The sequence below is a fragment of the Pseudoliparis swirei genome, chromosome 3 (genome assembly GCF_029220125.1).
Source record: "Pseudoliparis swirei isolate HS2019 ecotype Mariana Trench chromosome 3, NWPU_hadal_v1, whole genome shotgun sequence".
Classification (NCBI taxonomy): domain Eukaryota; kingdom Metazoa; phylum Chordata; class Actinopteri; order Perciformes; family Liparidae; genus Pseudoliparis; species Pseudoliparis swirei.
In genome coordinates this window covers 5,301,604-5,315,240 of record NC_079390.1, presented here as the reverse complement: position 1 = coordinate 5,315,240, position 13,637 = coordinate 5,301,604, and the positions used below count along the sequence as shown (strand labels likewise).

The window sequence follows — 13,637 nt, the reverse complement described above, 5'->3', positions numbered from 1 at the left end:
CGGTCACAAGTTGGCAGGTTCGATCCCTGGGTCCTAGTGCCTGCAGGATTAAGTGCTGTTGAGCCCACTGTTCCTTATAATGCTTACGATGGGTAAAATACAGAGGTCACATGTCATGGATGTAATGTCAATGACTATTGTCATAAAGTTCTTTTTTCAACGTTGTAAATGAGATAGCCGACAGCTTAAACATCCTGATTATTTGAGAGTAGTAAGTGGGGTTTTTTAAGGACCAATGTTGATCAATTCAAGTATATTTGTTTCCATAGTAAGTAAATAAATAAATACACCTTTTCCTGGTGAAACAAGCTAAATATTCCTCTTGCTCACATCTCACGTCTGCCCTTGTCCTTTCAGAGTCTGCATTCGTCCTTGTGTGTTCGCATCTGCGCAACTGCGCTGTGCGTGTGAGTGAATTTACTCGACATCGATCTTGTTGTGGGAACTCTTGCCACAGGGTTGCAATTACACAGCTGCAACCAATTGCAGATGGCTGAGGAGTGACACTTTTGGTGGGGCTCCCCCACAATACAGGAGACCGCCGCAATATTTATATCGTCGCCGCACACATTCATAAATGTAAAAATCTCTCTCTGTCATCCTCAAACCCACGTGAATACACACACACACACATACACTGAAATACACTGTATAGTACGGATATAAATCATGAACTGTCGAAGGATTTCTTTGACTTCTGTGTCTATTCTGTTTGATAACCTCAGTCTAAATTTCAAACCTGTGGGTCAGTGGTTATAGCAGGTCCATCTTTCAATCAGGGGGTTGCGGTTCAATCCCCGCCCTAGTCGATGTGTCCTTGAGCAACACACTTAACCCTGAATTGCTCCCTGTAGCTGCGCCTACGGTGTATCAATGAAACGTGGTTGTAAGCCGCTTTGGATAAAAGCCTTTTTTCCAACCCCACGTATTTATAACCGAACTGACTAAAGCAATCATGGACCTACAGCACGGTCACCTCTAATATAACATATACATAAGTGTGGCAGGGTGATGCACTCACAAGCTGTAAGGTCAACTGTGAATGCCTCGTTAGGAGCTAATGGAGTGGCCTGTCTGTATTGGCTGTATGGTTGCACTTGTTGGCTGGGACTCTCTCTCTCTCTCTCTCTCTTGCTTCTATACGAAAACACTCACAGCTGACCGCAGGACTGCGATGTGAATCAAAGCAGCAAATTGGCATGTTTGCATGTGAGGTGGACTGAAACTAATTTTTTAAGATTTCATCACTGAAAAATACATATCTGGTGAAAAAAATGGGACATAAAAAGTATTCTTCCTCTGTGCAAAACCTCTGGGAATGTGCCTGATGTAAATCCCTTAACTGGCAAGCAACACCCCTAGCTCTGTATATCCTGGCAGCACGATCCATGAAATGACTTAATGTGTCTCTTTCCACCATGCTTTATTTCATTCGACTGATATCACTCCATCTCTCTGGATTTAGTCCCTTTTCCTGAGTCCAAATTTACAGTACTGCACAAACATTAACTTTCTTTTTTTTGTCACTTAACTCTGAGTGTTCCCCCCCGACCATACACACAACCCTATGTCCGCGCAGGTGTCTGCCCCGGTTATCTGATCCACCTTTCCTGTGCGGCAGGATGGGATGAGGTCACGGTTACGCTCACAGACTCTGACATGCCAAGAGAGGAAAGAGCGGTGGCTTAATGGGACCTTCCTTTCCCATGGCTGAAATATCACTGTCTGGCATTCATGTTTAAAATCTCTTGTGAGCAAAGTTCACTTGTTATTGACAGTTCAATGTTTTAAAGTGAAAGTCTCTCAATATTCTATGAATAAAAATATAAAAAATCACATGAAAAGACCAACATTAACAATGCATCATTGTTGCCGTGCAGCCAGAGCCTGATACATATTTGGTTCTCTTTGCCATAGATGTCCCCAAGTAATGCACTATTTATTCCTGTTTGAGGATCTTTGCTATCAAATACAGAGCTTCTTTTTTTTAAACAGTAAGTATTGAGGGATTTGTTGACAACAACAACAACAAAAATGATTATGTGCTTTTTAAGTTAAACTGCACATTGTATCTTAGCTATATATATTTTTTTTAAATCCTGGACATTACAATATGACATTAAAATATTGTTCTTGCTTCCCCTCTACTCCACACACTATAACAATACGGGCATAAGTTTGTTTCTGTTTTTTCTCAAGTGGCAATACTTGTATTGTGTCTTCATCTGTGCCTGCAGGATATTCTTAGGGAGATTATTATAGCTTTCGTTACTATGAGGCCAGCCTGCCTACCATGCAACCAACCACACACCGGCCCGATGACTTTGGCTGCTCTTTCAAAGCTACTACGTTATGCATTTATGCAGATGTCACCAAAAAAGGGGACCAAGAGTTGAGCATTTAGGAATTATATGTATTAAATGCAGAGAATTTATTTTGTTTTTCCAACAAGAAGGAAACAAGTCAGTGTTTCCACTTTGTTTGGGTGTTGGCACCACATTTCCTGTTGGTTATGTGGTTTCCTCCAGACCTTTTTAGCCAGTTCAGTGATTTTCACATATGCATTGTTTATGTGAGTTGCCTGTACTTGTGGACTATTTTTAGGCACTGTGGAGATAAACAGACAGAGGGGATGACAGAGCAGGAACAGGGCATTGTTATTAGGAGCTCAAAGTACTTCCACAGAGCTTCGCAGAATCATTTCACACAAAGTGTTCCACATCCAAATGGGAATTATGAAAGTCGTGATATCATCATGGAAGCCACTCGCCCCCCAAAGTAACTGCTATATAAAGTGTAATACTTTCCGAAATCCATCATTAAAAACTCTTTTTATGCAGCGCAGACTTTTGGTAGCCTGAGCTTTATATTTTATCCTTATCTGGAATAACGTCACCTCCATAATGTGCTTGGAGTCGGACTATTATATCTTCATAAGAGGATGGCCCGCTTCCACTTGGCAAGCTCCACCTGAACAAGGCCTCCCAGCATTTAACTGAACATTTGTCCAGAATCTTATCTTATACATTCAAGCATGAAGGTCATAACTTGTTCCTTATCGAGCAGCGATCGTGAGGTAAAGAGTGAAAACAGGAAAGAAGCAGTCGAGCCCCCCCCCCCCCTTACATGCAGGCTGATATCAGACAAGGAGATTAAACAGTTCCTGTGACGAGCTTCCAAGTTTTGTATGATGGAAAAAATGAATTGGTCATAATCCATCTGAGGTTCTCTCCCTCTGTTGTACTCTAATTTCTCTCTTGTGAAATATAACCAGCTGTTATCCTGGTTTACGCAACGCTGTTGTCGAAAACAAACTGTTGTCCCGGGTTCTGTAAGGTACAGTAATCAGTAATCCCATTGGTCGACCACAGGATGCATCTTAAAGGGATACACTCAAAGGAAATCATTGCGGAAAGCCACGGAAGCCGGTTTAAATATCAATGTCTATGATCTATAATGTATACAGTGTTTTGGCGTCCCATCAATGTACGACGCCTTTTTATGATGACACCTTTTCATAACTCTCTTCCTCTCTTTTTCTCCCTAAGATCACTTTCTACACATGACTCGGACGTCCGCATCAACACAATACCTGCCGACTGCACCACCCTCCTCTTCTGCACCCTCTTCCCCTCCTCGCTAATTTACCTCGCCATGACACCTCCCTTCCTCCCTCTATCAGAATGCTTTATTGTTGCAAAGAAAATACCCCGCGCAGGCAGAACCGCTAAATCAGGACCGCCTCTCTTTAAGAACTGAGATTATTTCGGCATTGTGGAAACTATTAAACTGCTGGCTGCTATGCGACCTTGGCGACCATGAAACATTGGTTCAATGGAACTAAAATAACTCTTCCAGACATATTTTGTAATTGAAAAATAGTTTCTGTGCAGATGTAACTATGTTACACTGAAACTATAAAACCCACTGTGCGTATGACAGTACAACTACTTTACACACACAACACAATATTGGTTCTTAAATGGTTCTTTAAAAGGCGTTGTGGTTCTAGGAAGAACCATCACCTACTGACGAACCATTTTTTCGTTTGAGGCCCCATTAAAGGTTCTTTGACGAAATCTTTAAGGAAATGCTTCTTGAAAGAACCCTAGTTTGAAAGGTCCTTTGCGGAACCAGAAATGGTGCCCCAAAGAACCATTTTTTTAAGGTTCTTTGAGATACCTTTATAGATTCTTTGAAGAACTATTTAAGGAAATGGTTCTTAAAAGAATCCTGGTTTAAAAGGTCATTTGTGGAACCAGAAATGGTGCCTTAAAGAACAATTGTTTTAAGGTTCTTTGAGACACTTTTATAGATTCTTTGAAGAACTATTTAAGGAAAAGGTTCTTTAGATAAATCTGGTTTGAAAGGTTCTCTGTGGAACCAGAAATGGTGCCTCAAATAACCATTTATGAAGGTTCGTTGAGACACCTTTATAGGTTCTTTAAAGGAACTATTTAAGGAAATGGTTCTTTAAAAAACCCTGCTTTGAATGGTTCTCTCTGGAACCAAAAGTGGTTCTTCTCTGGCATCACTCTGAAGAACCATTTTCAGTTCCAAATGGCACCTTCATTTTTCTGTGTGCACTGTATTGTGGAATTATTAGCCAACAGTGTTGTTAGTGCTGATCAAGGAATATTCCATCTACAGGAATAAAATGAAGGAAAGCTGAAATCTCAGTGTGACTAAAGCTGTGTGTGGAGAAACCGGACAATCAGCTATAGCAGCTTTAGAATACAATAAGTCTCATTATGGTTCATTAGATGTAGTGAGTAGCTGCTGAAAGGTGTCTATACCCTACAATGTGCTTCTAATACAAGCGTCTAGCAAACAGGAAGTAGCCAACGCTGAGAACTTCCTGTATGAGCCCATCTACTGGCCAGCTTCTGCACTATGGGCACAGGAGGTCCCTGAATGTGTCCTACGTGTATGTGTGTGTGTGTGTGTGTGTGTGTGTTTTGCCGTTCCACCCCCTTTGCTTCCTTCCCTGCTGCTGGCCCGCCGATGCACGGCATCGTGGGAAAGAGTGAGTCGCACCTCACACCACCCTCGCTCACTCACCACACATAAAGCGGCAGAGACGGGGACAGATTTAGTGGGTGTCGCGAGCCAGATGTGTTGCTCCGTGGAACCGTTTTAAAATCGTTCCATTAATGCGCCACCGTGACTCCATATTTAGAGCGAATTGATAATGAGTCTGTGTGTGTCCGTGCGTGTCTATAGGCTGTTAAACTAACAGAGATGAGGCGGGGTGTTATTTTTACCTAGAGCTCATTTGTCAAATTGCACGTTCTTAACTAATCTCATCTTTTTTTTTCATGCAGACGGATAATATTCTGGACATTCACACCCCCAGATGTAAGGCCCACACACTGGTCAGACGCAGTTCCTCAAAATATAATGTGCAGCTTTACGCGACGACAATTATTCTTTTGTCTACGCATATGTACGTGTGTGTTACAGGTCGTCTGGGCCTCGGGGTCAGCCTGTAAACGTGTGTCTCACGGACTTCAGAGGAAGCGGAAGATGAGACGGTCAAGTGCGTCGGGGGAGATTTCGTCGTTCCTCACGTCGTCCTTCTCGATCAGCTGCTTCCTGTTTATTGTTACGCTGCAGTGTTGTCCCAGGAAGATAACGAGGCTTTGACCTTTATCAGGAGCACATCCTGCCCCCCCCCCGTTCGTACAGCGTGAACGTCATAGTGGATCAGAGGGCAGCATGTGATTGAATGGCTTTTATTTAGAAGAAGTTGTGTTTCAAATGTAGACATAATTAGCTGCAAAAAAAAATGGTGAACTTTGCATGTTTGTGGTTAACACCCCCCCCCCCCCCCCTTTTATTTCTCAAAAGCAGCTCGCAACAAATCCAGCAGCCTTTTCCAACCACCGAATGAACCCCGTTAGACGATGTTAAAATCGCGAAACCAAAATAATAAATAGCACAGTTTATTTCATGTTGAGCAGTCTGCTTGTCTTTTTCCAAGGAGACCTTTAAATACCCCTCATACACTGAATATATATCTCTCTTTAAAACACAGAGCACAAATCTACCCCTGTTATTTTTCAATTGAGGGTAAAGTTGAAGGTATTGGCTTACGCTGAGACAGAAGGAGTTGCTAGATTATAGTCAATGTTTTATGATACACTTCTTAAAACATTGCCCATCTTCTTGGAATAGAAGGCCACTTTAAGTCTGAACAATTGACCGAAGAAACTCCAACATCGCAGCTGTCTACGGCTGGAGCCATGGCAGGATCTGTAGAATACACTGTGTCCCTCCCAGTGTGAGAGTTATGTCCAGACCAGTCTTCTCCCACTGCTTTGACTTTGTTTGGTTGTTTTTTTGGAAAGGTTTAAAGATTTATTTTCCAATAAATGTGCGTGCTGCGGGACAACTGCCGGGATTTCCAACCAGTACAACACAGTCCAGGTCACAACATGGTTTACATTGTGCAGGGTCGTGTGAGCTTTTAGTGGGATTAGTGGAAACTAATCTTATATAAATTCAAAAGTGTGATTGAGCTAATTTGGCAGAGTGACAAAAGTATACAGAGACGTGGAGAAAGAGGGGGAGCGAAGTGAAGTTAAAGCCACAGATCAGATTCCATATAAGAGTATGGATGCATTTTCACAAGCATGTAGTTTCGTTTAAATGGCACAAAGTTACTCTCTGCTCTCTCAACTGCGGCAGCCATGAACAAAGTGTGTGTGAAAAATCTAAAAAACAACATGAAATTGATCTATTGTTGGTTCTGAAACTCCATTTGCATTGCAGAACCACAGTCAGCTTGATGGCAAAACAGAACGATTGAAAAATGTGTACTATCTGACAAAATGTGCAATATTCCAATCTGTGCAATATCCCCACATAACCTTCCCCCACCTCTCAAAATGTGCAATATCCCCATATAACTGTCCCCTTCCCCCTCTTTCTTTTCACAAGCCAGGAACTGCACTCAGAACATGTAACACCCGGTTCTGTTTCTCCTATGTTCCGTGTCTCCTATGTCTCCTCTGTGTCTTCTCTGTCTTAATTGTTTAATTCCCTGCACCTGCCCTCAGCCACTCTTGTCTCGTTACTGTCTGATGTCGTACACCTGTGTTTCCCCCCCTATATATTGTGTCAGTCTTTCCCTTGTCTCCTGTCGGATTGTCGTCTCTCGTTCCGTGTCCTTTTCCCGTCGTCCTGTCCGTGTTCCTGATCCTGCCTGCCTGCCCTGACCGACGATCCTCTGCCTGCCGCTTTTGGACCTTGTTTATTTTGCAACTGTTTTGCTTCATTAAAGAGTGCTTTTTGTTATTCGAGTTTCGATCCTGCTTGATTCTCTGCACATGAGCTCCTGCACCTCGCTACCCGTGACGTCGGCGTGACAGAACAATCCGACTATGATTGGCTCAGCAGAGGACAGTGTGCGCTCAGCTCTCCAGACGCAAGGGGAGCGTCTTTCAAAGATTGAGCAGTTAATCTCTGGCAGGTACAAGGAGCTCCACGACCAACAGAGTTCTTTGACCAAACAGCTGAGGGATCTGCTACTCCCGAGCGAGCCGGTGCGGGCCGGCTGCGGTTCCCGGTCGCCGGATGGGTCGGCACCGCCAGCCCCGTCTGGCTACCAGCCCAAGCCCCAGCAGCCCTCGCCGTGCCTGTCCGGTATTCCCGGTGACCTGTCGAAGCCCCGGCCGTTCTCCACTGGCCCCTGGCAGCCGCCGGCGTTCCTAGCCGGCATTCCCGGTGATCTGTCGGAACCCCGGCCGTTCTCCACTGCCCCCCGGAAGCCCCCGCCGTTCCTGTCGAGCATTCCCTGTGTCCCGCCGGTTCCCGCTGCCGCCTCGGTGCCGCAGTCTTCACCGGTTCCCACTGCCACCTCCGCCGTGCTGCAGTCCCGGCCGATCCGACCTCCCCGTGTCCCTTCTCCGTCCTTGTTGACTCTAGTTCCCCATGCCCCTTCCCCGTCCCGGTCGGTGCTAGTTCCCTCTCTCCCATCTCTGTCCCGGCCGGCCCCAGTTTCTCCTGCCCCGTCTCCATCCAGGCCAGTCCTAGTTACCCGTGCCCCGTCTTTGTCCCGGCCGCCCCCAGTTCTCCGTGCTCCATCTCCGTCCCGGCCGGCCCCAGTTCCCCGTGCTCCGTCTTTGCCCCGGCTGGCTCTAGTCCCTCCTATTCCGTCCCCTTCCCGCCCGGTGGTAGTTCCGTGTCCCGGCTCCCCGTGTTCCACCGCCGTCCCAGCCGTTTCCCCCGTCCCACTCTCGACTGTCCCGTCGGCGTCCCCCCCTTGCCCGCTTCCGGTTCCCAGTGTCCCGTCGCCATCTCGTCCAGCTCCAGTTCCCAGTGTCCCGTCGCAGTCTCCCCCTTTCCCGATTCCGGTTCCCAGTCTCCCGTCGCCATCTCGTCCAGCTCCAGTTCCCAGTGTCCCGTCACCATCCCAGCTGGCTCCAGACCCCGGCCTCTCCTGTGCCCGGTACCCCAGCTACCCATCCCTGTACTCCAGCCCGCCCTCCGGCGCGCCTTTCGCCTGGTGGTCGCCCGCCGGCCCACCCCCCAGACTGCTTCTGCCATGCCCTTTGTCCCTCCGCCGGCTCCCCTCCACCCACCCTTGTTGATCCTTTGGGACGTCTGGTATCCGTCCCTTAAGAAAGGGGTACTGTAACACCCTGTTCTGTTTCTCCTATATTCCGTGTCGACTGTCTCCTCTGTCTTCTCTGTCTTAATTGTTTAATTCCCTGCACCTGCCCTCAGCCACTCTTGTCTCGTTACTGTCTGATGTCGTACACCTGTGTTTCCCCCCCTATATATTGTGTCAGTCTTTCCCTTGTCTCCTGTCGGATTGTCGTCTCTCGTTCCGTGTCCTCTTCCCGTCGTCCTGTCTGTGTTCCTGATCCTGCCTGCTTCGAGCCTGCCTGCCTCCCTGCCCTGACCGACGATCCTCTGCCTGCCCCTTTTGGACCTTGTTTATTTTGCAACTGTTTTGCCTCATTAAAGAGTGCTTTTTGTTATTCAAGTTTCGATCCTGCTTGATTCTCTGCACATGAGCTCCTGCACCTCGCTACCCGTGACGTCTGCGTGACAGAACAAGCCTATTAATCTATTTATTAACCTCTGCCCTCTCCTTTTTAATGTTGATAACCTGTTTTTTTTAAACTGTACTTAATACTGTATATTCTACCACCTTATGTACAGTGTGTTTTTATAGTTCTTATATTACCTTCGCATTGAAAATGCGGAAGGTAATGTTTTGATCGCCGCGTATTTATTTGTATGCGTGTTATTCGCCTAACTCAAAAGGTATTAAACCGAATCGCATGAAATTTGGTGGGATGATTGGTTATTATCTGGGGACCATTTGATTAGATTTTGGGATCGATCGGGTCAAAGGTCAAGGTCATGAAAAAGGTCAACATTTTCTTGAATCGCATGACATTTGGTGGGATGATTGGTTATTATCTGGGGCCCATTTGATTAGATTTTGGGATCAATTGGGTCCAAGGTCAAGGTCATGAAAAGGTCAAAATCTTCTTGAATCGCATGAAATTTGGTGGGATGTTTGGTTATTATCCGGGGACCATTTTGATTAGATTTTGGGATCAATCGGGTCAAAGGTCAAGGTCATGGAAAGGTCAAAATCTTCTTTTTACCATAGCACGGTCAATTTTTATCCAATTGGCATGCAACTAATGCCAAAATGTTCATAATGCAATGCCCAATCTTGTGATATGCGAAGGTATGCGCTCTACCGAGTGCCCATTCTAGTTATAGTGTGTTTGTACCTCTATTGACTCGGAGAGCCCTGCAAAACAATTCCAATGTGTCTGGACTGTTGGTCGAGGCACAAATGGCAAATAAAAAACCTTTAACCTTGAGATTGTCTCTATAAGACTTACGTTGGCTCCAAATACAAGACGTGTCGACCACTACACAGGGGGTTATTCATCCCTACTCCATCGAGTACCTCTCCACCGATGGAAAGATGTGTGTGTGTGTGTGTGTGTGTGTGTGTGTGTGTGTGTGTGTGTGTGTGTGTGTGTGTGTGTGTGTGTGTGTGTGTGTGTGTGTGTGTGTGTCAGACCCCTCAGCATGTGACCATGTCGTCTGCATCATCCGAGGTCTCCTTTTACTAAATGGTTCACGAAGAGAGAGACGCACATAATTTCATCAGCACGTTGAGACAGTTCTGGGTGCATCATAAACACGGTTAACGAGGTTAGGTCCAGACGCCGAACTGATAAGAGCTGGAGACGGTGAGGAGCCACTGAGGATGTGGTGTGTGTGTGTGTGTGTGTGTGTGTTTTCAAATGCAGAGATTTATTTGTGCCAGTTGTGCTTCTTCCCAAAACTATATCCCTCAACTTAATTTTAGAGTTTAGTGTTCTTGTCTCTCTGTTTCATTACTCTGGAGAAAATGACATAAAGCATATATAGCAACACAAACTCTTCACCATAACGATCAGTATAGCGTGACGTCAATTCACATTTAATGTAGTTACTGTTGCGGTGTACACAATTTGTAGAAGACGCCAATAAAATACAATACAGATTGTTGAAATCAGAAAGCATGTTTGTGACATCATGACTAAACTGCACCGAGCTGGTTCCTTGTTTTGACCGGCGAGTCCCTCCTCGGAGGTTTAAACTCCCTCATCCACTGGCTGCTTGGCAGTCAGCAAGACCCAAATATTTACTGTGCCTTGTCTGCCATCTAAACACCCTTTCTACATGACATATTTATTCAATTATGCTTCATTTCTCAGAGACCAAAAAATAAATAAAAAAATAAAAAAGAGTACTGCAAGGTCCCGGGCCAAGTTGTGAGCGTTTTTCCACCAACAACTGCAGAGTCCCGTTGGCTTTGATTCAAAACAGACGGAGAGAGAAACTTTGGATGCATATATGACATTTGTTAAACGCTCTCTGTAAACCGCTTTGACGGGTGAGGAAATCATAAACGCTAGTTTTGTACGATTCAAGGTTCAGGTAGTTTTGCTTGGAGCCGACAGTCGTGAGGTGTTTTTTTGGAATAAGGCCTCTGGCTTCACAAAGAGGGCTGTGTGAGCTACTCGTGATTACCCACCACACGGGAGGTATTCTCTAATTTACAGCCGTATTACTCTTTTATTGAACATTAATTATTTTCGCGTGCGTACCGCCACAATTTCACGAATAGTGAGGCCGCAACACAAAGTATACAGAGCATTTAATTGGAAGTATATATATTTGGAAATGTTCCAACAGATCTTTTCAGAACCCTTAAAAAAAAGAAAGAAACAGGCTCTGCACCGCTGTAATTTTAACATTTACAACATCCATTACTTCCACAATATTTCTTTTAAATAAGAGCAAATGAATGAGATCACTATTAATGTCCAGAGCCGCCAAAAGTGGCAGCTAATTTTTCATTTTTTCCCCAGCATGCCAACTTCCATATGAGCTTGGGAATATAATACATGCGGTTACGTGGTTCAACACATGTGAAAAACTGCTTTAAAAGATCACTCTGACATCTTGGCACGGAAACACTTTGATGAAATGTTGTAGGAGAAGAAGAAGAAGAAGAAGAAGAGCGGTTTTAGTTCCACCTCTGTGTGTCCTGTATACGTTTATATCACAAAACACAAATTCTAATAATTTGTGGCACTGTGTGAGATTAGCGTAGGGTCCATTTCAACATCACACGGGGACTACTGAGCTCAATGGGATCACGGATGTTGGCAATGCTGTGAATTTGACTACATGCTATCTTCTCCAGCTCCGTAAAATAGTTCCTCCTTCAATTCCATGGACAGTGAGCTGCCAGTCATCTCTGAGTATGAGGATGACATCATCATATCGCCTGCTCTCAAAGTCAGATAGGTCTGTAAACCTGGGCGCTTGAGGGTGCTGTCATTTGTGACAACACCCACGTGCCCCCCTTGCCCCCCCCCCCCCCGCCTGGCACCCTTCTCCTTGTTTTAAAATGAAGTTTCGTTCTAAATGTATTTTGTTCCCCTCTCTTGACGCTCCCCTCCTTCCTTAACCTAATTGTAGTTTGCCTCAGAGGCTTTCTTTCATGCTTTTCATCTGAAATATCACCGCGCCTCGCACAGGCCGTCTGTTTCATGTTGGTGGAGTGTGTCGGGTGTGGGGGTGCAGGGATTTGGGGATATTGAGCTTGTGGCAAGTGTGTGTGTGTGTGTGTGGGGGGGGGGGGGTTGCTCGTCTTTCTTCGAGGCGACTCCACTCTTTTATTCCCAAATCTTCCACGCATTTATGGCATATTATTGAACTACTCCACCATACGCCATCGTGACCGTGCCATAGGGGCGGTTGCGCGCAGGGCTTACATGGAGACGGAGTGGTCACTGTGTTTCCCATCATTCTCTCGGCACACACAGATAGCCCTAAATGGAAAAACAAGGTGGTGTGTGTGTGTGTGTGTGCAACCACAACCAGAAAATCTGGTGCACAGTTTACGGTACCCACCGGCTGTCCACATCACAGTGACCACTGATTTCGGAGCTCTGTAATCACCGTGCACAGGACTATTTTAGTGCAATCTGACGACGGATTAGACAGCAAATTGCCAGGGTTAGTGAGCGTTTCCATGGAGAGGGTGGAAGTTGCTTGTAAGGAATAATAAACAGAGAAAGATTGAGATTAGACGTGACGGTCTGAGAGCAGCGGCAGCTGGAGTGTGTGTTTGTGTGTATCTGTGATGTCCACGTTATTTAAAAGCATAAGGAGGAGAAGAAAGGAGGAGGTTTTATATATAAGACAGAACATTAAAAAGCTGAGCAAAGAAAGAAAAAAATGTCTTCCTCACACTAATCACCTCTATGTGTGCATGTCTAACTGATGACAAGCCGACAGACATAAATGTTGTTACTCTCTATCGAGCTCAAACATGTGCGTAGGAGACCAACAAAACTTGTCCCGAGTCTTCCCAGCGTTGAATTTATTACAAAGTACGCGGTTGAAAGTCGTAAAAGTCAGCTCAAACCAACAATTAGCTCCTTTAAAGAATACAAATATTTAAAAAACTGAATGCCTCCAGCCTTAAACGCTCCATCATGTGTGTATTAAGTGCGACTCCCATCGACTGGCAGACTGCTGTGAGGACTGGCCAACACACGGTCAGTCATATATGCATACACACACTCGACAGGAATATATGTAGATAGCACGTGGGACATCTTTCAGCGAATGGGGAAAATAAACTCATGCTTACACGCACAAAAGGTCAGCAATTATTTGAATTGGAAACCTCAACATGCATTCCTTGATAATGCCTTATATTACTTCCAATTCGCCACAGCAACATCGCAGAATGTGGTTTTTCCTGCAACTTTAGCACAATATCTCAAGATAGTTTGAGAAGACACACATATTTTTCTACTTTTGAGTGGAATGTTTTCTGGTCATATAGTATTATTACATGATGGATATATTAAGTGTGTTTCTTTGCTCTGGAATTATAGAAAGGCATGTTGGAGACATTTATAAGACAATGCTTCCAGAGAGCTGGTAGACTCAGAAAGCCTGAATGCAGATGGAATGTAAATCATGCAAAACAGAAAGAATATGCCCTGGCTCTATCAGTGATAGTGACGTAAATCACCGTGAATCATCGCAACAGTAAATGGCTCATTGTTGAAAGAGTTAAGCATTAAGTT

At 45.0% G+C, this 13,637-nt stretch overlaps 1 protein-coding gene across 1 annotated transcript; it reads left to right on the top strand.

The window, feature by feature from the left end:
* The first annotated feature begins 4,555 nt into the window (after nt 1-4,555).
* LOC130191645 (uncharacterized) lies at nt 4,556-8,641 on the top strand. Its single transcript, XM_056411298.1, has 4 exons — nt 4,556-5,026; nt 5,325-5,358; nt 5,464-8,279; nt 8,366-8,641. Exons 3-4 carry the CDS (start codon nt 7,386-7,388, stop codon nt 8,639-8,641), a joined length of 1,170 nt encoding a protein of 389 aa, XP_056267273.1. The 5' UTR covers nt 4,556-5,026; nt 5,325-5,358; nt 5,464-7,385.
* The last annotated feature ends 4,996 nt before the right edge of the window (nt 8,642-13,637 follow it).